The 21,841-nt window shown below is 41.0% G+C and overlaps 1 protein-coding gene across 5 annotated transcripts; it reads left to right on the top strand.

Moving 5' to 3' along the window:
• Positions 1 to 555: 555 nt before the first annotated feature.
• LOC110808287 (methyltransferase C9orf114 protein) lies at positions 556 to 21,429 on the top strand. 5 transcript variants are annotated; one of them, XR_015817846.1, is made up of 13 exons: positions 556 to 991; positions 1,139 to 1,186; positions 1,493 to 1,669; positions 1,782 to 1,848; positions 2,552 to 2,616; positions 3,553 to 3,631; positions 3,955 to 4,073; positions 4,166 to 4,245; positions 20,123 to 20,192; positions 20,410 to 20,486; positions 20,568 to 20,645; positions 20,744 to 20,817; positions 21,209 to 21,429. XR_015817846.1 is itself a non-coding variant. In XM_088216052.1 (12 exons), exons 1-11 carry the CDS (start codon positions 731 to 733, stop codon positions 20,813 to 20,815), a joined length of 1,116 nt encoding a protein of 371 aa, XP_088072178.1. In that variant the 5' UTR covers positions 556 to 730; the 3' UTR covers positions 20,816 to 20,817; positions 21,209 to 21,429. The 5 variants fall into 5 exon arrangements, 3 of the variants coding, with proteins under 3 accessions (XP_088072178.1, XP_088072179.1, XP_088072177.1); XR_015817845.1 differs by having other exon boundaries at positions 21,205 to 21,429; XM_088216052.1 differs by lacking the exon at positions 20,410 to 20,486.
• The last annotated feature ends 412 nt before the right edge of the window (positions 21,430 to 21,841 follow it).

The following is a 21,841-nucleotide window of genomic DNA, read 5'->3' as shown; positions in this document are numbered from 1 at the left end:
AATGAAATATGTGGAATAACATATATATAAATTTGTTTTTACAGAAAAATTACAAAGAACAATTCAACCTAGAAGAAGAGAGTATAACTAAGTTAAGAGAGTGTAAAATTTACATGGAGTCTTAGTGGGGTCGGGTCACACTCTAGGGTCATTGCATTGATGTTGTCCCACTCCCAGTGGTGAAGGAGCTTACGACCACCACTCTCTTCTCCTAGTAGTGCTGAGTCACCTACTCGAAGAGGAATCGAAGATGAGAGAAGATGATTGTGGAAATTTTAGGATGTGGTTTTTTTTTTTACGAGTTAATAGTTTTTTTTTAAATTATGTATGATTTAAACCAATTAATATTTAATTTTTTTTAATATTATGTTCAATGTTATGTGATATTTAATATAATATTATTTTTTTGGATCAATGATAAAGTGCTCCGTATCGGTAAGTTTGACACGTGATACTTAACTTAATATCGAGAATCAATTTGATAAAAAATTAAGAGAAAAATTAATTTAAACAAAATTTAATATTATTGAAACCACAATTATTTAGGCCCCTTGACTGCGCGTACTAACTCAGACGTATGCTTCTCTTAACAAAACTCTTCTCTACACTTAAAATTCGCCGATGCCTCTGTGCTGCTGCACTCTTGCATAACCATCCTAGGTTCGCTCCTCGCGCTTCTGGCTACCACAGAGTTAGACTGCGGACAGAGTAAAGTAACTACTGCTCAGGAATGGCGAAGAAGAAGAAGAGAGCTGAACTAGAAGCAGGGGAAAAATTGGAAGAAGGCAGAAATTTGAAAGAAAGGGAAAAACACGATCTTGACAATAATGTCGATCTCGTTAGCGGCGAGCCTAATAAGAAGAAAAACAAGAAGAAACATAAGAGAGATAAAACGGGCACGGACGAAGTTGGCTATGAGAGTCCTACCGTTAGCATAGCCTTACCTGGTTCCATCATCGACAATACTCAATCGCTCGAACTTGCTACTCGAGTACAGCTTCTCTCCCTCGCTTCTGTTTGGTTGCTGAGAAATTTATTATTAGTGAAACCAAAACTTCCTTTATCTTATTGGTCTCGCACGATTTGCTTAGGCACTAAATTCCTAATGTTGTTCTTTTAACTTTTGTCCCTTTTTCAGTTGGCTGGTCAGGTTGCTCGCGCCGCCACTATTTTTCGTATTGACGAGGTCTCTACCTATACTTAGTTCATTAGGTCTGTTTTTCCTTTTCTTAGTAGTAATAAGGTTTAGTTATTGTACAATGAGCAAAATACTGTTCGTTACTGCAAAAGAGCTCAGGAATAATGGAAGCTGCTTTGTGTTTGTAATCAGTATTGTTTTTTTTTTTTAATTAATCTTGCTTTTTTATTTCTGGAAGTAATTGTCAATATTGTTTGTGGATGGGAATATAGATTTTGGGTTGTTAGGTTTGGAAATATATGATTGGCTTGCTTGCTGAGAATTTTTCATAATTTTCTTTTTTTGAAATGGCAGGTGGTTGTATTTGATAATAAGAATAGCTCAGAAAATGATTCTGGCGTTACAACATTGGTTTCTTCAGATGAAAATGAAAGTGGTGCAGCTTTTCTTATAAGGATCTTGCAGTATCTCGAGACACCACAATATTTAAGAAAAGCTCTCTTCCCAAAGCATAATAACTTAAGATTTGTGGTGTGTTCTAAATGTTCAATTATTTTTGTTTTTTTTGTTTTTGGTTTTTCCTCATTAGCTAATACTTTTTCTTTTGGGTGGTAAATTGGATGTCTTGGCTGGGGCTTTGCAGGGCATGTTGCCCCCACTTGATGCTCCACACCATTTGCGAAAGCATGAGTGGGCTGCCTACCGAGAAGGTAGAATGCATTATAATGATCGACATTCAATTATAATTTCTTGTACCTTCAGTTTATAGTTTTGCATATTTTTAGATGAGCACTTAGCTGAATCAGTGGTACTAGAAGGTGATGTTTTAGATAACCTGCAATATTACATATTCATGTTCACAACACACTAAGTTAATGTTTCAAAAAAATGGACAAATATTGGTGGAATTCATTTGGAAATCTACATTTAGTATGACTAGTAGAGAATGGAAAATTCTACTGAAAGAGAATTCTAAGTGGAATTGAACTAATATATTCCTAATTTCATCAAAATGAAAATCAGTTTCACCAACTTTAAAGGGATTATCAGCTCTTAAAATTGAACTAAACTAAGTGTAAGCTTTCAGATGAAAATAAACATCCTTTATTCCAAACAGAGCCTACACTAAGATTGTTTTGAAGAAAGGATTGATTGAGATGGCAAGTCTAGTGTTTGAATTGAATTGGGTCATGGTCAATGAAATTTAGCTTAATCAAAGAGGAATATTTAGTTCAACTTTTCTTAATGTCTTGAAATGACCTGGGCCTCTTTGTGTGATAGTCATCTATCCAACATCTAACAGGAGTCTTTTGGGTCTGAATCGATTGGCTGCCAATGTGTTATAACATATTTGTGTATTTTTGAAAGTATATGTATATACATATAAACTTATCTTGTTGTCATTATTTATAGGTGTCACTCTAAAAGAAAAGGCCCCAAACTCGATGAGAACCATGGTTGATGTGGGTTTAAGTAAGGTATGGTCTCAATCTTCTAAATCTAGTTGAGACTCTCTTTTCGTCTTTTAAAAGTACTTCATTAGCTTCTTCCACTGTTCTAGCATGGCATAGAAAGTATAGACTTGAAGATACTGATTGTTAGTGGTACATAGTTACTGCTAAGGGGCTGTTATTTTATCATGGATTTATTGTTATTGTCTTAAAAGCACCGGTAAAACTTTTCCTTTATGTGGTTTTATTCAATCATGTGATTTGGCCTAGTAACTATTGGTCAGCTTGTTTAATCTTGCACATCTAGTTCTGTAGCCTCATGATCTTGTCTATATCTGCAGTCAGGAACCTTTATTATGCTCTCTAGAAGATTTTATATATCTGTTTCATGTATTATTCCTAGTTTTCATCTATGGGGCGCCATTGGCATTTAAGTGGCCTCCAGGTTTTACTTGCGCAAGCATTATAAAGATCTTCAGTAGTAAGAATTGCAAAGTAAACCTGATTTGGCCAATAAATCAATAACAAGTCTTATACTACATAATATTTATTATATTCTCGACACATCTCTGCTTTAAATAGTGAACCAAACATGCCATGGTTGTTTACAAGGCCTTATTTATTGTTGAGTTCTTGCATTGTGATATTTATTGATAGAGTTCAAGTATTATAACTTTTGTGTTTGTTCAATGGACAAGGATGCCTAGAGTTGTACTTGTCACTATTATGTTTGCTATGTAAAAGCTTTTTGTTCTTTGCTAAGCAAAGCTTTTAATCCTGGCTGACCCCTTATGGTGAGGCCAGGTATTGACTGCTAGGCCTTGGAGGCTCTGATCTAGCTATCTTTCTTATATTTTGTTTTGATTCTTTATCACAAAATTGTACTTTTATTTGTCATTTTCAACTTTTGATGAGAAGCAAGTCTCTGTAAAGTTTGTTTTTCTAATGTTCATAATGACACAGAATGTTGTTGTTGAACAAACACTTGAACCTGGAATAAGAGTAACTGTCGCTATGAGTGCCAACCGTAATCTGGATGCTGGTAATTAACTATCCTTCCTTTTCCTGCAGTTTTGAACTGTTCAAATGTTATTCATGCTGGTATGCTATGCTATGTGGGTCCTCGTCAATTTTTGTTGGTGGAGTCATGCTATTGCACTTTCATATTCCTTTAGATTTTTGCATGTATGCGCAGTTATGTTGTGTGACATTTAACTTTTAGTTGAATTCCATGATTAACCACGATTTAGTTGAATTCCATGATTAACCACAATCTGATAAGAATGCTGAATGCCATCTTCATTTGTGAGATAACAGAAGAGTATTCAACTTATAATGTTTTAAATTTACATTGCATTTATCTAGATTTGCCACGGCTGGTTGCCTCATCCTCCAAACCTAGGGAAGAAGCAGGGATGTATTGGGGGTACAAAGTGCGATATGCTTCTAATATCAGTTCAGTATTCAAAGATTGCCCCTACAAAGTAATTCTAATTGATGCGGGTTTGGTAATTGATGAGTGCACTTCTTCTATTGACCTTTCACAAAGACCAACTAATGTCATATTTGATCACAGGGTGGCTATGATCATTTGATTGGTACCTCAGAGCATGGTCAGATTATCAATTCCTCAGAGCTGAATCTGCCTGTCTTCAGGTAAGCTTCTCAGTGAATAACTAACAATTCACCATAATATATTTGGAGATGCCTGCTTCGTAAACTAGCTGAAGTTTCTAGTTTGACGAGTTTTAGGCAATGCTGAAAAAATAGGTCTTTACTATATTTGCTTGCTATTCTATGCGTGGAAAGTTGCATAGAATGAATATAATTGCATCTATGTGGGTTCTCCCACCTGGGAGCTTATTACAGGGAGACAGTCCCAGAGATATCCATTTGGGATTTCTTTTTCAAGTCTAATAAACTTTATGGAAACTTTGAAGTGCTTGATTTCTGCAAGTGGTTCATTTGAATATCTGGGATTTGAGATCTTGATTTACAATTTCTTTTTAGGTGACTTTACTTGTGCTTCCTTTTTGTTCTTGTTCAACCTAAATTAATACAATCGCCTGTAATTTTCTTACAATTGGTCGCATTCTCTTTTTACTTTTGAGACTTCTCCTCTGCCCTTCAATCCATTTTGGCCAAAATCTTATACTGGAAACAACTTCTTTTCTCTTGAAGGTTTAATAAATGCTTTAATTTTGTTGTTCTTATTATTTTTTTTAATTTGTGAATATTCAATCTTTGTTTGCTTTTGTTTGATCTTCTTGGTGTTTTAGAAGATATTTTTGTTTGAGTGCTGTGGTTGTCTACATGTGTATATCTTATGTCCCAATAATAACAAATAAAAAAGCAGAAAAAAGAAAGTGGCTAATATCATGGTGCGGATGCGGGCCTCATAAGAGAGAAAATCTGGGCAGATATCTTTAAGAATTTTTATTAATTAAAAAAATGATTTTTTGTGGGTTAGGAGTTTGGACTGTGAAATTAAGAGATTTTCTCCTCTCTAGTGCTCAATTTATCTGGTAAGTAAATTGGGGTAGAATTGCCTCCTCCTATATTGACTGGTTCCTTGTCTCTAATCGTTGGGAGGACAGGTTTCCTAATCTATTGCAAGAAGTCCTTTCCTTTTTTTGTTTTTGGTAATTTGTTATCCTAGAAGACTAGAGGTTATAGTAGATGTTGATTAATCATTTTGAGTGTCTCTAATCCACAAGCAAACATGAAAATTTATTTTCATTTGGTTTCATTGAACACCTTTGTAAAAGATGGATAAATTCCCAAATTTAAGAAGACAGGTATGAAATAAACTACAAAAGTTTTTCTATCTAGATTTAAGATGTAGGATTCATGATTAATTTTATTCATAGTAATTTGCTTTCTAACTTATCCCTCAGAAGAGGGGGATATAACATGGAACATAGAGATTCTTTGAGAATTTATGGCTGTCCATACTGACCTTAGTGAGTGTTAGACTTGATGGGCATAGTGTTCCTATTGGTTGGGAGGGGTTTAAGTTTATGAAAAAGTTGCAATTCTTGAGAGTAAATTGCAAATGTGGAACAAAAAGGTTTTTGGTGGACATTAGAGTGAGAATAACAACATTTTGGTTAGGGTTTATGTTCTCGATAAGATGGCATTGGATAATGTATTGATGATGTTCAATTAGTTCCTTGAAATTGATTTCTAAGAGATTCTTGTGAAAGAGGAAATTAGCGGTAAGTATAAACCGAGATGAGTTTGGTTGCGAAAACAGATGCCAGTACTGGCCTCTTTCATATGGTGGTTAATGCCAGGAGTAGAGACTTGTATTCCAGAGCTTTGAGCATGAGAATCGAAGACTTGAGAGAGACTAGGAGGTGATTGGTTGTATATGATCATTGACTATTGAGAAGTAGTTGAGGATGAGATCATCAATTAGTCATTTGTTTAGGGTTTGGATTGCAGTCCCATTGATAGGGAGAGAGCGAGATGGTCCAAGAGACCCTTCATGAGTTAGAGATCAAGAGATTTTTGGGCTCTTAGTATGAACAAGGTGCAAGGGCAAGAAGGATCAAATATGGTTTTCTTCTTGAATAGTTGAAGTATTATTAAGAGAACAAATAAAGTTGTTTGAGGAGTTATGTAATGCCCAAATTAATTTAATTGTAAATTAAATTAATTATAAATATAAATTTTTTGATTTTTTTAATTTTATTTAATGCAAAAATGAAGTAAATTTGATGGGGGGTGAAATTGAAAACAATTTTGAGAAAAATGGGTGAAAATTTGGACTTTGGGGGTGTTTTTGAAAGAAAAAATTGGAAATCGAGAGTCAGAATGTAATTTAAAAAAGTTTTACCACGTAGGATGTCCGATCAGCAGTCCTGACGAAATAGAATGCGTCGTGTGGCAGTGGACGTTGACGTGGTGCCATGCAGGAGGCCACGTGGGCGATCCATGTGCCCGCGATCGAATGACTTAGATCCATTTCCGCGCGCACGAACGACTCAGATGTGTTCCTTTCCCAAACGCGATCGGACGGCCCATATTAGGTTGCGATGAATGGCCCAGATTGGATCGCGATGAACGACCCAGATTCTCTTTCTATTTAATCGCGATCGGACGGTTCAGATCAAATGCAATGGACGGTTCAAATCAAAAGCGGACGAGTATAAATAACCCTATTCATATCAAACCCTAACCTTAACTGCTAGTCGCCCTCGGCGAAGAAGATCCAGCCACCGGGAAGGAGAGCCGGCGCCACTCGCCGTCGTGCCGTAGTTACTTCCGACCACTAAAAGAGGTAAATTTTTTTATTGCTCGGAATTCAATTTTAAACACCTCCATGGCCAAATCGGAGCAAAAGGACCGGTCGATTAGCCGGAAACAGTAGGTGAAGCCCGACGGCACTATCGCGTGAAATTTCACAAAACGCCTCCGATGAAGTCCTTCTCGATTCCCGTTCGGCAAAATTTTTTCATCATTGTGATCATTGTTTCCTTCTCTACAGGTTGACCAAAACAAAACACCCAACCCCAACGTGAACCGGAGTAGCTGCCGCACCGAGAGCCTCGTCATCTATGAGTTTCGGCCAACCGAGGTCCCTTAACATGTTTTCTCGCAAGAATTAATGCAGAATTGGCCGAAAGCAGCTGATTCGAGGCGGACCGCCACCACGAGTGACAGTGCCGTCACCGGAGCACGGCAAAGCCGTTGTGTCGAAATTTCAAACTTGGCCAAAATGGGCTATGAGACTGATTTTGGGTTTGTTTGGGACAATTGTAGGTACTTATAGCACGTTTTGATTCCCAAAGAAAAATTCAGGGAACCTAGGGATCGCTAGTGAGCGCAGTCAATAGTTTAGGCTTTCGGGTATCAAATTGAGTGAGAATCCATCACTTTATTTTCTGGTATAGAATTGAAGTTTAATTAACAATAAATACGGTATTTTGTACAATTTAGAAAATGTTCATGATTAATTACGGATTGCTAATGGAGACAGAATCAGTATCTACTGTTTTTCTGTTGATTGTTTTTATATTTTAAATGCATGATAGTGTCTTATTGATTGATTTTATAGCATTGAATGCATGTATTGTTGTTTTATGTGTTTACGGTTGAATTGGAAAAATGGAGGTTAAAGGTAAACGGAAAAACTTGTGTGATTAAGTGAATAGATGAAACGGTAGCCTTATTGGATATCCTAGGAGATGGTGGACGGACCGGGTACACAAGAAACCCTACCGTGAACGTGTCTCATACCAGACGGGGTATGCAGACTTGGTAACTTGGCGCTTGTAGCGGACGGGGTATGGGGACGGTCCGCTTCACGCTCATACCGGACGAGGTATTGAAGTTTAGTAATTTGACACTCATACCGGATGGGGTATGGGAACGTCCCGTAATTGAAAATGTTAAAGGAAAAGGTTCATGCGTAGCGGGGACATTCCTATGAATCCCTATGAATACTAGCCTAGCAGATTGGTGAAAAAAAAGGCAATTGCTGTTTTGATGATTTGAATATGAAAGTATAATATGTGTTATGTTGCCAATTATATATGGAATCATGATATATATAATATTATTGTTTTCTATAGGTTGTTTTTTATAAATTTCACTACGGTAAGTGGACGGTAAATAGTTTTATTATTAATAAATGAATTTGCTTAGTTTAGTGCTCCATTAGTTGTTTTTGATTTTCTACCAACCTTCATTTCTGTGTCGGTGATATAATGTGATATTCTTACTACATTAGTGTAGCTCATCCTTTATTTAACTATTTCAGATAAAGAGGATCGGGATTCAGAGCCCAATCCGGAAGATGATTGCGCGTAGAATGCTAATTTTCTTTATTTTTCGTTCATTTCCTTATTTATTTGTATTTCTTTCAAAATAGTGAATTTCGTAACACTAATTGGTATTTTAAGTTATTGTGTGAGAAATGTAAATTTTGAGTATTTATTTCGCTTCCGCACTTTAATTATCAATTTTTTAAGCTCTTAGTATGAACAAGGTGCAAGGACAAGATGGATTAAATATGGTTTTCTTCTAGAATAGTTGAAGTATTATTAAGAGTGTAACGATCCCGCAATTTCAAAAAGAAATATATAATAATTTAAGTGCGGAAGCGAAGTAAAAAGTTAAGATTTACATCCCTTATACAATAACTTAAAAATACTAAACAAATATCACATAATGAATCATCTGAAAGAAACACGAAAAATGAGAAAAGTAAAAGAAAATATAAAGTATCTAGCATCTACTCGCAGTATTTTTGCGGATCGGGTTCGGGAACCAGATTCTCTTGATCTGAAATGGTTAAATAAGCAATGTGTTTCACTAGTCCAGTAAGGATATCATACTATCTCACCGACACAGAAGTAAAGGTTGGTAGAAAATCAAAACAACCAATGAAACATTAGATTTAAACTAATACATTTATTTAAAATAAAACCATTTATTTTTTTACTTACCATGGAGGAATTTATGAAAAAAAATTATAAAAGTAATAATATCATACATATTATAATTTCATGCACGACCAACAACATAGAACATATCATAAATTCACATTTATTAACATTAAACGAAATCGTAACCGTTTCTCGTTTTATCAGCCTACTAGTATTCATAGGGATCCATAGGGTCCGGTATGAGCGCCAAATTGCCAAATTACCAAATCTCCATACCCTTTCCGGTATGAGACAACATTCACGGTAGGGTTCCCTATGAATCCGGTCCATCCACTATCTCTCCGGATATCTAGTGAGACTGTCATCTTATCTGTTTATTAGATTACACCCCTTTCCTGTTTTCCCTTAGTCTCCGTCACCAAATCAAATATTATCACATAAACAAATAAACATGTATCCGGCAATGCAATTATATTTTAGATTCCGAAATAAATAGTGGTCAAGTAAGGAAATAATACATGCATTTAAACCATAAAATAAATAAATCAAAAACCATTATGCTTTTAGACTGTAAGATCAATCAACAGAAATCAACAGAGAATAATGTCCGGTTCGGGCTCCATTAGCAATCCGTAATTAATTATGCACATCTATTTAATTTGTACAAAATATAGTTATTATCATTTATTCAAACTTCAATACCATGATAGAAAATAGGGTGAGGAGTCCTTACCTAATTTGACGCTGAAAAGTTAAATGGTTTACTGCGCCTATGGGCGGTTTTTGAATTCCCTGAATTTTTCTTCGGGAACTGAAACACGCTTACGGTACCTACAAATGTCCTAAATAACCCAAAAATCGGGTTCCCTGAATTTTTCTTCGGGAACTGAAACGCGCTTATGGTACCTACAAATGTCTCAAATAACTCAAAAATCAATCTTAGGGCCTACTCGACCAATTTCGAAAATCTGGCACAGTGGTTTCACCGTGCTTCGGCAATGGCGTTGCCATTTGCGGCGGCGATCCACCTTCAGTTGGCTGTTTTCGGCCATTTTCGGCCAGATTCAGCTAAATTTGCATCAGTTCCTGTGAGAAAACACACTTAGAGCCTTCGGTTGGCCGAAAAAACGTAGAAAATCGAAACTCACTAGCAGTGGAGCTCTCCGGTGCGGCGGCTCCTCCGACTCACGTTGCGGTTGTGCATTTTGCTCCGGTCAACCTGTAGAGAAGGAAACGGTGATCACAACAGTGGAAAAATTACACGAAATGGGAATCAGAAAGGATCTCATCGGAGGCGATTTGTGAAATTTTCTGCGGCGGTTCTTTCACTCCGATTTGGCCATAGGTGGGTTTAAAATAAAATTTCATGCAAGAGGAAAATTCTTATACCTCTTTTGGCGGTCGGAAAAAGTTCCGGTGCGGCGGCGGGTGGCGGCGGTCGGCTCCCCGGCAGCTGGGCTGTCTTCTCCGGCGAGGGGTTCTGGCGGCTAGGGTTAGGGTTTTGGTACGGATGAGGTTATTTATACCCATCCACTTTGATCTGCTATCCATCGCTTTTGATCTGAACCGTTCGATCGCGATTAAATAGGGAGTGAATCTGGACCGTTCATCGCGATTCAATCTGGGCTGTTTATGCGCGATTTCAATCTGGGCTGTCCGTGCGTGCAGGAATGGATCTCAGCCGTTCGATCGCGCGCACGCGGATCGCTCACGTGGCTCCCCCCCGCGTGGCCTCCCGCATCTGCGCCTCTGCCACCTGGCGCGTCCTGGTTGGTCGGGGCCGCTTGCGGCGGCGATTTGCCTCGGGTTGACCGTTTTCGGCCGAATTCGGCCGCACTTGCATCGGTCCCTGCGATAAAACAACCCTAGGGCCCTCGGGGGGCCAAAAAATTACGGAAAACCGAAGCTTACTGGCGGCGGTGCTCTCGGGTGCGGCGGCGCTCCGGCGAGGTTCGTGTTTTGGTGATTCGGCTCCGATCAACCTGTAGAGAAAAGAATGGTGATCACGGTGATATAAAAATTGCATTAAACAGAGGCCGGGAAGGGTCTCATCGGAGGCAAAAACCGAGGAGGGGCGCAGCGGCGCTGCTGGGTTTCGGCCGTGTTTTTCAGCTGTTTGGCCGGGATTTTGGCTCCGATTTGGCCACAGGGGAACTCAGCGTGGAAAAACGAGTCGGGGGTATGAAATTTACCTCGATCGGCGGTCGGAAATCTCGGTGCGGCGGCGGGTGGCGGCGGCCGGCTCCTCCGGCGTCTGGTTCGTCTTCTCCAGCAAGGGCAGGCGGCTAGGGTTTTTGTGGTCAGGTGTGGGGGTTCTATTTATACCATTTTGCCTTTTGATCTCAGCCGTCCATTTTGATTAAATCTGGGCCGTTCGTTTTTTATTGAATCTGGGCCGTTCGTGCTCGCGGGGACGCATCTGGGTCGTCCGATCGCGCGCACGCGGATCGCCAACGTGGCCCGTCCCCGGGTCGACGTGGTCTTGCCACACGGCAAGTCCTGGTTGGCCAGGGCTGCTGACTGGGCCGCTGACGTGGCTGCTGACGTAGCGTTTTTTTTTTTTTAAACTTAATAAATAAAATTCATAATAAAATAACAAAATTGCCCAATTTTCTGGGCGTTACAACTCTCTCCCCCTTAAAGAAATTTGGTCCTCCAAATTTGCCTCTTACTCTTGATCGAACAGATGGGGATACTGGGCCCTAAATTCTGATTCCAGTTCCCAAGTAGCCTCCCTGGACGTGTGGTTCTGCCACACGACCTTTACAAATGATATTTCCCGGTTGCGGAGTATTCTGCTCTCTCGGTCCGTGATACCGACCGGTACTTCTTCATAAGACAAGTCCTCTTGGAGTGGAAGCGGTTCATGAGCTAAGACATGAGAAGGGTCCGGGTTGTACTTACGTAGCATAGATACGTGAAACACATTATGAACCCGGGAGAGCTCAGGAGGCAGTGCAAGTCTGTAGGCAGCGGTACCAATCTTGTCTAAAATTTCAAAGGGTTCATTATATCTGGGGTTTAATTTTTCCCTCCTGCCGAACCTACTAATTCCCTTGAAGGGAGTGACCTTAAGAAACACCCGGTCGCCTTTCTCAAAGCCAGGTCTCTCCTCCGGGTATCTGCATAACTCTTCTGCCTACTCTGAGCTGTCTGAATGTTCTTCTTGATTTTAACTATCTTGGACGTGGTCTCTTCTACCAACTCCGGGCCAAACAATCTTCGATCGCCCACTTCCTCCCAACAAATCGGTGACCTGCACGGGCGCCCGTATAGCGCCTCATATGGAGCCATGCCGATGCTTGCTTAGTAGCTGTTGTTGTAGGCAAACTCTATCAGGGGTAGATGGTCGTCCCAATGGCCCCCGGAGTCAAGAACACAAGCTCGGAGCATATCTTCAAGCGTACGAATTGTCCTTTCTGATTGTCCATCAGTTTGGGGGTGGAAGGCAGTACTAAGAGACAGCTTTGTTCCCATAGCTTGCTGGAAACTATTCCAAAACCGAGAAGTGAATCTGGGGTCCCTGTCGGATACCACTGTCACTGGGACTCCATGTAGTCTGACTATCTCCCGGATATACATTCTTGTCAATTTGTCCAAAGAATCAGTCGTTCTGATGGTCAGGAAGTGGGAAGACTTAGTGAGTCGGTCAACAATTACCCATATAGCATCATGTCCTGATCGTGCCTTGGGTAGTCCTGATACGAAGTCCATGGTGATATGTTCCCACTTCCACTCTGGAATCGGTAAAGGCTGAAGTAACCCACCTGGGCGTTGATGTTCCTGCTGATATACCAAGCACTTAGATACAAAGTCGGCTATATCTCTCTTCATCCCGTTCCACTAGAACCGAGGTCGCATAGTTTGGTACATTTTTGTACTTCCTGGATGCATGACAAACCTTGAACTATGGGACTCCGTCATGATGTCTCTTTTTAACTCACTGTCGTCTGGGACACACACTCTGTCCTTGAAACGAATCAATCCGTCGGCAGAGATCTGAAATTCTGAACTCACTCCCTGTTCTGCATCCTTCTTGCGGGTTACTAGGGCGAGGTCGACGGACTGGGCTTCCTTTATTCTTTGGATTAATTCGGGTTGGACTGCTAGGTGGCCCAAACATGTGGCCCTCTTCAGATCTCGCAGTCGAACCTGCTGCGTGGCCCCAATGGACCTGCATTCTGAAACCATCAAATGGGCTAGGGTGCCTGCACTTTTCCTGCTGAGGGCATCGGCTACCACGTTGCCCTTACCTGGATGGTATAGGATGTCACAATCATAGTCCTTGAGGAGTTCCATCCACATTCTCTGACGCATGTTGAGATCCTTCTGAGTGAAGATGTGTTTCAAACTCTTATGATCGGTATAGATCTGAAAGTTCTCTCCATACAAATAATGGCGCCAGGTTTTCAAGGCGTGTATGATTGCGGCAAGCTCCAAGTCATGGGTAGGATAGTTCTTCTCACGATTCTTTAGCTGTCTAGACCCATATGCTATAACCTTTCCATGCTGCATCAGGACACAACTCAGGCCCAGATAGGAGGCATCACTATAAGCTGTATACCCTCCTGATCCACTCGGTAGAGCCAGCACGGGTGCAGTAGTCAGTCGCTTCTTCAATTCTGAAAAACTCCTTTCGCAGTTCTCATTCCATTCAAACTTTGCATTCTTCTTTGTGAGTCGGGTTAGAGGAGCTGCTAGACTAGAGAACCCTTCGACAAACCGGCGGTAATAACCTGCCGTCCCCAGGAAACTGCGAATTTCCTTAACTGTTGTCAGCATTTTCCAACCAAGTACCGCTTCAACATTTTCGGGGTTCACTGATACCCTTTCCTTCGATATAACATGTCCTAGGAAGGCGGTTTGCTCGAGCCAAAATTCACACTTGCTCAACTTTGCATACAACTTCTTTTTCCTGAGTACCTGTAGGACTTGGGTAAGATGATGAGCATGTTCTTCTCTACTTTTTGAGTAGACTAAGATATCATCGATGAACACGATGACAAATTGATCCAAGAACTCTCTGAAGATCCTGTTCATTAGATCCATAAAGATGGCCGGGGCGTTGGTTAGCCCAAACGGCATGACCAGGAACTCATAGTGTCCGTACCTGGTTCGGAATGCCGTCTTGGGGATGTCTTCTGCTCTTATCTTTACCTGATGGTAACCTGATCGTAGATCTATTTTAGAAAAGACCCGTGCACCCTGCAATTGATCGAAAAAGTTATCAATCCGGGGAAGAGGATATTTGTTTTTAATTGTTACCTTGTTTATCCTTTTGTAATCAATGCACAGTCTCAACGTTCCATCTACCTTACTTGCAAAAGTATCCCCGGCACCCCATGGGGAAACGCTGTGTCTAATGAAACCACTGTCTTGTAACTCAGTGATCTGTTTCCTTAGTTCTTCCATCTCGATGCGGCTCATTCGGTAAGGAGCTACCGAGATGGGCTGGGTACCTGGCTGTAAGTCTATGGTGAACTCGACCTCTCTGTCCACTGGTAGACCGGGCAGTTCATCCGGAAATACGTCTAGAAAGTCTCGGACTACTGGAATCTCTTGGATACAAACTTCTTTCTTGGGTTTACCTAGTTAGAGAAAATACAAGATTAAGGCACTGGGAATTAAGAAAACTTGCCATCAGGGGAAATTAGTACTGAATGATTTTATTAACTTGTAAATGGTTCCTCGTTGGGAGGATTAAATACAATCTTTTTGTTAAAGGAGTCTATGGTGGCGTGATACGCCGCTAGCCAATCCATTCCTAGGATTACATCAAAATCCCCGTGTCTAACCCTATCAGATCTACCCTCAATTTCCTATCTGCTATCTCCACGGCACATGCCCTGTAGATAACCTCTCCTAGCAATGTCTCCCCCCCAGCGGTAGATACAAGCAATAATGAATCAAGTCTATCAGGTGACACACAAATTTTAGAAGCAAGAACATGTGAAACAAAAGAATGTGATGCACCAGTGTCAAACAAAACATGAGCAATGTGGCCAGAGATAGTATACATACCATGAACCACGTCCGGGTCTGCGTCGGCATCCTTCTGGGTAAGGTTGTAAACTCTGCCCTGGATTGGAGGTATTCTTTGATTCTGGTTCCTCGGGCATTCCCTTGCATAGTGCTGGGCACTGCCGCATATGCGACAGGTGTTGTTGAGGCGGTAGCAGGGTCGGTCCCCGTGATCCCTGCCGCAGTACTGGCAGATCTTCCCACGTGCTGCCCCCGTAGCCTGAGGAGGGGCCTGGATGGCGGGTCTGGGCCTCTTACTGGGTTGGACAGGCATGGTAGGTGCTGGCCTGCGGAGCGGGGCTGAGGGTCGGGAACTCCTCGCTAGCTGAGGGTGGGTGTCGAAGCTCCTTTCTATGATCTGCGCTTTTGCCAGGACTGCTGAATATGTCTCGAGCTCCATTACCAGTAAGTGCTGTCTGATCTCCGGGCGGAGACCCCACTGGAATTTCCTGGCCTTTCGGCCCTCATCCATCAATGTCTCTGGGGCATGTCGGCCCAGCTCCAGGAACTTACGGGCATACTCCGACACTGTCATGTTTCCCTGGACCAATTGAGCAAACTCCATTTCCTTTAGGTGTTGGATGTGTTTAGGGAGATACTCCGCGTGGAAGGCCGCTAAGAATTGCTCCCAAGTAGCTGGTGTAGGCAGGGTGGTCCGCTTGAGCTCCCACCAGCGTACTGCTTCCCCTACCAGCATGTAGGAGGCAATGGCAGCCCTCTGCTCAGGAACTACTCCCAAGGTCTCGAAAGCTCTCTCAGTCTCTGCCAGCCAGTATTGGGCCTCTTCAAAAGAGGATCCCCCTGCAAAAGTAGAAGGGTTCAGTCTTCTGTACCTCTCTATGAAGCCGGGGTCGATCAAGGAAGGAGCGGGGTCCCGAGGTAGAGGGACTGGAGCCGGCTGACGGTGAACTGGAGGACCCTGTGGTGGCACCTGCTGATGTGGTGGGGGTACTGGAATGTGCTGTGGCGGCGCCTGGTGGTAACGTGGCTGTGGTGCCGGGTGGTACTGTGGAGGAGCAGGCTCCTGCTGGGGTGGCTCGGGATCAGCCTGCTGTAGCGGGGGCTCAACCTGCGATAGCGGAGGAGGTCCGGGTAACTCCCTTCTCTCCTCTCGCCTTTGCTGGGCAGCTACGAGAGCTTCCACCATCTCAAATAGTCTGTCTAAATCCTCCCGAAGCGAATTATCTTAGGCCGCTCGGTTTAGTGGGGGCCTTCCTCTCCTCATTTCCGTGTACCTGCATTCACAAGGAATGGTTGAGTAACGATATATCGGTGAGTATTTCTTTAAGGCGCTATTGTGTAAGGGATGGGTCCGAGGAAACCTGGCTCTGATACCAACTGTAACGGCCTCGGAAATTTAAAATGAAATATGTGTATTAAAAATGTCAAATGCGGAAGCGAAGTCAAAATTTCGATTAACATCCCTTACACCAAAACCAAAAACGTGCTCAAAATATAAAAAATCAAACTAATTAAAGGAAAAACTCGAAAGTAAAAGCTATGAATATGACTATGGAGTCTTTAGGCGTTCCCTTCGTCGTCTTCCTGCGGAACGGGCTCGGGAACAATGTCTTCCTGATCTGAAATGATTAAATAAGGAATGAGCTACACTAGCCCAGTAAAGACATCACGATATCTCACCGTTACGGAGGTAAAGGTGGGTAGAAAATACAAAAAGACCAATGGAGCATAATTTACAACAAATCCTTTTATCAATAATAAAACCTTTACCATCCACTTACCTCGGTGAAAATCATAAAACCGTATACGAAAGCAATAACATCATCATCATCATGAAATCATATAAACTGTATAACATAATACTTATCACACCTTTTGTAATTCAATCATTACACAACATATCTTTCATCTTTTACCAGCCTACTAGTATCCATGGGGATCCATACGGGTCCCGCTACCCGTGAACCCTTAACACTTGTAATCAGATTCCAGGGCCGTCTCCATACCCCGTCCGGTATGGGTGCCAAAACTATAAACCTCAATACCCCATCCGGTATGAGGGTGAAACGGGCCTTCCCCATACCCCGTCCGGTATGGGTGCCAAAACACATAGGGTCTCCATACCCTGTCCGGTATGAGAGACCACAATCCCGGTAGGGTTCCCTACGGACCCGGTCCGTCCACCATCTCCCAGGATATCTAGTAAGACTGATCACATTATACAATTATCAATTTACATACCCTTTCATTCCCCTTTTCCTCAGTCAGCATCATCAATTCATACACAAACAAGTAAAATAGTAATTTATGCCAAACAAGACAACATACAGCATCGGTTTCTCAGTCATTCAACCCATAATCAATAAAACAGTAAAATATGCACACGGAACAATGAAATGAAAACATCAGACCTCATACTGCATTTAAAACTGTAAAATATGCCAAATAACAGTTAACCGACCAACACACTAGACTCGGGCTCCATTGGCGACCTTAAGCAATTTCACACATTCGTTGATTCAAGAATTACCGTTTTATCATTATTGAACTTTAATACCGTGATAGGAAGTAGGGTGAGGGGTCCTTACTCGTTTCGGGGTCCGAACACGGCTTCACAGTGCGCTACAAGCTGTCCCTAATTTTCCCTGAATTTTTCCTGAGGAACTGAAACGCACTACTGGTACCTGCACGTGTTCCAAAAAATCCCAAATTAGCCCCAGGGCCCCTTTTTGGCCAATATCGCAATTCCGGCACAGCGGCTCTGCCGTGCTCCGGCGAAGGCGCCGCCGCTTGCGGCGGCGATTTGTCTCGGGTTGGCCGTTTTCGGCCGAATTCGGCCACACTTGCATCGGTCCCTGCGATAAAACAACCCTAGGGCCCTTGGGGGGCCAAAAAATTACGGAAAACCGAAGCTTACCGACGGTGGTGCTCTCGGGTGCAACGGCTCTCCGGCGAGGTTCGTGTTTTGGTGATTCGGCTCCGATCAACCTGTAGAGAAAAGAATGGTGATCACGGTGATATAAAAATTGCATCAAACGGAGGCCGGGAAGGGCCTCATCGGAGGCAAAAACCGAGGAGGGGCGCGGCGGCGCCGCTGGGTTTCGGCCGGGATTTTGGCTCCGATTTGGCCACAGGGGAACTCAGCGTGGAAAAACGAGTCGGGGGTATGAAATTTACCTCGATTGGCGGTCGGAAATCTCCCTGGTGCGGCGGCGGGTGGCGGCGGCCGGCTCCTTCGGCGTCTGGTTCGTCTTCTCCGGTGAGGGCAGGCGGCTAGGGTTTTTGTGGTCAGGTGTGGGGGTTCTATTTATACCCTTTTGCCTTTTGATCTCAGCCGTCCATTTTGATTAAATCTGAGTCGTCCGTTTTTGATTGAATCTGGGCCGTCCGTGCGCACGCTTGATCTGGGCCGTCCGTGCGTGCGGGGACGCATCTGGGCCGTCCGATCGCGCGCACGCGGATCGCTAACGTGGCCCGTCCCCGGGTCGACGTGGTCTTGCCACGCGGCAAGTCCTGGTTGGACAGGGCTGCTGGCTGGGCCGTTGACGTGGCGCTTTTTTTTTTTTTAAAAACTTAATAAATAAAATTTATAATAAAATAACAAAATTGCCCAATTTTTTGGGCGTTACAGGAAGGGCTTTGGTCTTCAGTGGAGGAGTTGCATTATTGGTTATCTTAGCTCTTTTTGTCATTCTGAATGGTAACGCCATGTCTTGGTTTTGGGGTCAGGGAGGTTCGAGACTAGGGGAGTTTTTCCCCCCTTTCTCTTCGGGATTATGGTGGATGTTATGAGTTGTTTGATTTCTTGTGGCTTAGAAGCCACGGTTGAGTGGCATTCTTTGTGTGTGTGTGTTTTTGTTTTTGTTTTTTTTGGGTTGGTGGGGGGGGGGGAGAGTGTGGTTGGGTTCTTGGGATTCTTGGGTAAATGTAAGCACCATCCTGCATCTGTTTGACGGATTCTTGGGTTTGCTTATTAATCTTAGCATGAGTTGTCTTTTGGAATTGATATTGATGAGGAGAGGTCATAGAGTTGGCGGAGTTGGCGGCGTATGACGTTCTAGAGGGGCCCATCACCTATTCGGATGTCTCCCTCGAGATTAACCCTAAGCTTGCTTTGCTTCTTGACTGTTGGAAGGAAGTCTTTTTTTTTCCTTGGTGGTAGGGTCACTCCTACACGGTCTTGTTTCTCTAGTATTCCCTTATATTACCTTTCTTTACTTCCTGTAGATATAAAGAGAGTGTTGAGAGAGTTATGAGGAACATTCTCTTCCTTCTTCAAGTGAGTTTAAGAGGATCATTTTATCAATTGGGGGGATGTTGTTGCCCATCAAGAAACATTTAAGGATGGTAACAGATTAGGTTTGGGGTGGGTATTGCAAAATTAAAACTTGATCTGATTGGAATGAATTTAACAAATTAATTCTGTTTTCAGCCAGATCTGTTTTCCGGTTAAGTTCAATCTAATCTGAACTGGGTTATGTATATCATATACATAAAACCGGTTGAATTCAAATATGTTTTTTGTTTCTAAAACCAAACATTGTCCTATTCGGTGTTAATTAAAAATTAATTGACCTGACCGGATTTGGTTTTCTTTAACAAAAAAATGGACCGGCCTTGGCAGTTCAGTTAAGTTTACCAGATCACAACTTCTTTTTGCATCCTAGAAACAATAAGTCTTTCACTGTTTCTTTAACCAAGTGATTTGCACCAAAATTCAATTTTGTTTGAGAAACGGGTGTTCAAATAAAAAAATTCGCAAAAAAAAAAAAAATTCATTCAAGATCAAACAATTTTTCCATGGAATCAAGAATGCGTTCGAAGAGACTGAATTGGAAGAAAACTTTTTCTTTTATTGAATAAAAACACAAAATTTGAACCCCAATCTTATAAATATACGAATTGATCATTTTGTAATGTGATTTTTTTCTATTATAGACGTCAAATTTGCCATTATATTAATTAATTAAAAGCAATATCATATACCTTACTTGTATTCCGTAAGTTAGTGTGTTATCTCTAATAAAACTTAGCCTTAAACCCTAAATTCTACATATTTCAACTCTGAACGAGATCTTAAACATGTGACTTTAACATTATATTATTTTTTCTTCAAAAATAGTAGCATCTAATTTGCATATTGTTTCAACTTGTAGACACTTATTGATTGCTTTTGGTGGACTCGCCGGGTTAGAAGAGAGTATTGAAGGAGATGATAATTTTAAGGTATGATCATGTAGGATGGTAAATTTCTTTATGTTGTTTTGCCTGGTTCTATTTTCTTACTCTATTGGCTTATGCCCTAGAGAGTATCCAATCGAGTTTTAAAAACTCTTTTTGTGGTTAGTTTGTCCAAGAGATTTTCAGGCATATTCAATTTCCATCATCATTCAACGAGGAAACCTGTGAAAATTAACTCTCCTTTCTTTTTCTTTAATTCTAGAAAACAATCTCCATTTCAATGTATGGCCGCTTGTCTTGGCGTCTGAGAGTGAATTTCTGGATAATATGTTTTAACGTGTATGTTGTGGCTAAATTCTTTAATCACTGAGGCCAGTAGGAGAAAGAAAACGTGGATAATTTTTTACACTTCTCATCCAGGGAAAAAATGTTCGTGAAGTTTTTCATTCGTACCTGAACACGTGTCCTTTTCAAGGCAGTCGAACGATTAGGACTGAGGTTAGGTGCTCGCTGAGTTGATTTCTTTTTACTTTTTTCCTTTGTCTGTTTATTAATCTGCGTATTTGTTTCCAAATTTGCACCTTTAATACAAACAGGAAGCAATTTTTATATCACTTCAATATTTTCAAGAAGCAATTAGCCGAGCAATGCAAAGTGCTAACAGTTGAAGGTTAGTTTTTCTTTTTCTTTTCTTCTTTTTCTTTTGGGATGAGACGAAGAGATAGACTTGAGCTTCAGCCACAAACTCTACAATGGGAAATGGCAAAGTTAAATTCGAAAAAAAAAGAGTCATCTAAAATTGCTGCTAATCACACTAAGATGAATGCACATGAGACAAACCATTTGACGCGGTGTCTCTGGGTTTGACTTTAAATCTAAAATTGCTGCTAATCACAGCCCAGGGATTTATATTAAGGCTGTGTATATGGTTCGTGTCTCAAGTCACTATTAATATTTGATTCTTCATTTCTACGTTTGGTGGGGTAATTTTGATTTCCACAAGTCTTGGTTTGTATTCAAGCAATAACTTTCTTTAGTTTTTTTCTTGGTTTCTTAGGCAGGTAGATATTTTCTTTGTTCAGCAATAACTTGGAGAGATACCGTGCAGATGCAGTATATCTACTTGGGTTGCTACAAAACGAAAATTTAATTTGATTTTTATTAAAATTTAATGAAAGATTTGTCTAATTAACACTCCAAAATGGTGTAGTGAATTCCTATGTTTTGTATCACTATTCTGATTATCAAAATCCTTCATATTTATTTTATTTTACTTGTTTTATTCTAATGTTTACCTGATTTTTTTTTATTATATGAAATATTTTTTAGTTCTAACTCTTATTGAAAACAAAATTATTATTTTTTTTTTTGGTAATTAAATATGAAAGATACCAACAAAAGTTAAAAGACTAAATCTAGTCAACTATAAAAATTCTACTTAAGTTCCTAAAATATTAATTTTACTTAATTTATCATAAATTAAAACAACTATGAATTTGTTATTTTGATAAAACTATCGACATCTCTCGTCATGGCCGTATAATACCTATACATACATATATATATTTATATATAAAGTACGCATACACGTACGTCCATAATCTCAAATTTAATGTGGTCTATAAATAGAAATGATAATACAATTTTTAATATATGACATTGATACTATAAATATATTTTTCATCAAGTAAAAT

This window comes from Carica papaya, chromosome 3 (assembly GCF_054855325.1).
Source record: "Carica papaya isolate Zhongbai chromosome 3, ASM5485532v1, whole genome shotgun sequence".
In the NCBI taxonomy this organism is placed as follows: domain Eukaryota; kingdom Viridiplantae; phylum Streptophyta; class Magnoliopsida; order Brassicales; family Caricaceae; genus Carica; species Carica papaya.
Note: the sequence above shows the minus strand (reverse complement) of the source record. Positions and strands in the feature narration are given on the sequence as shown.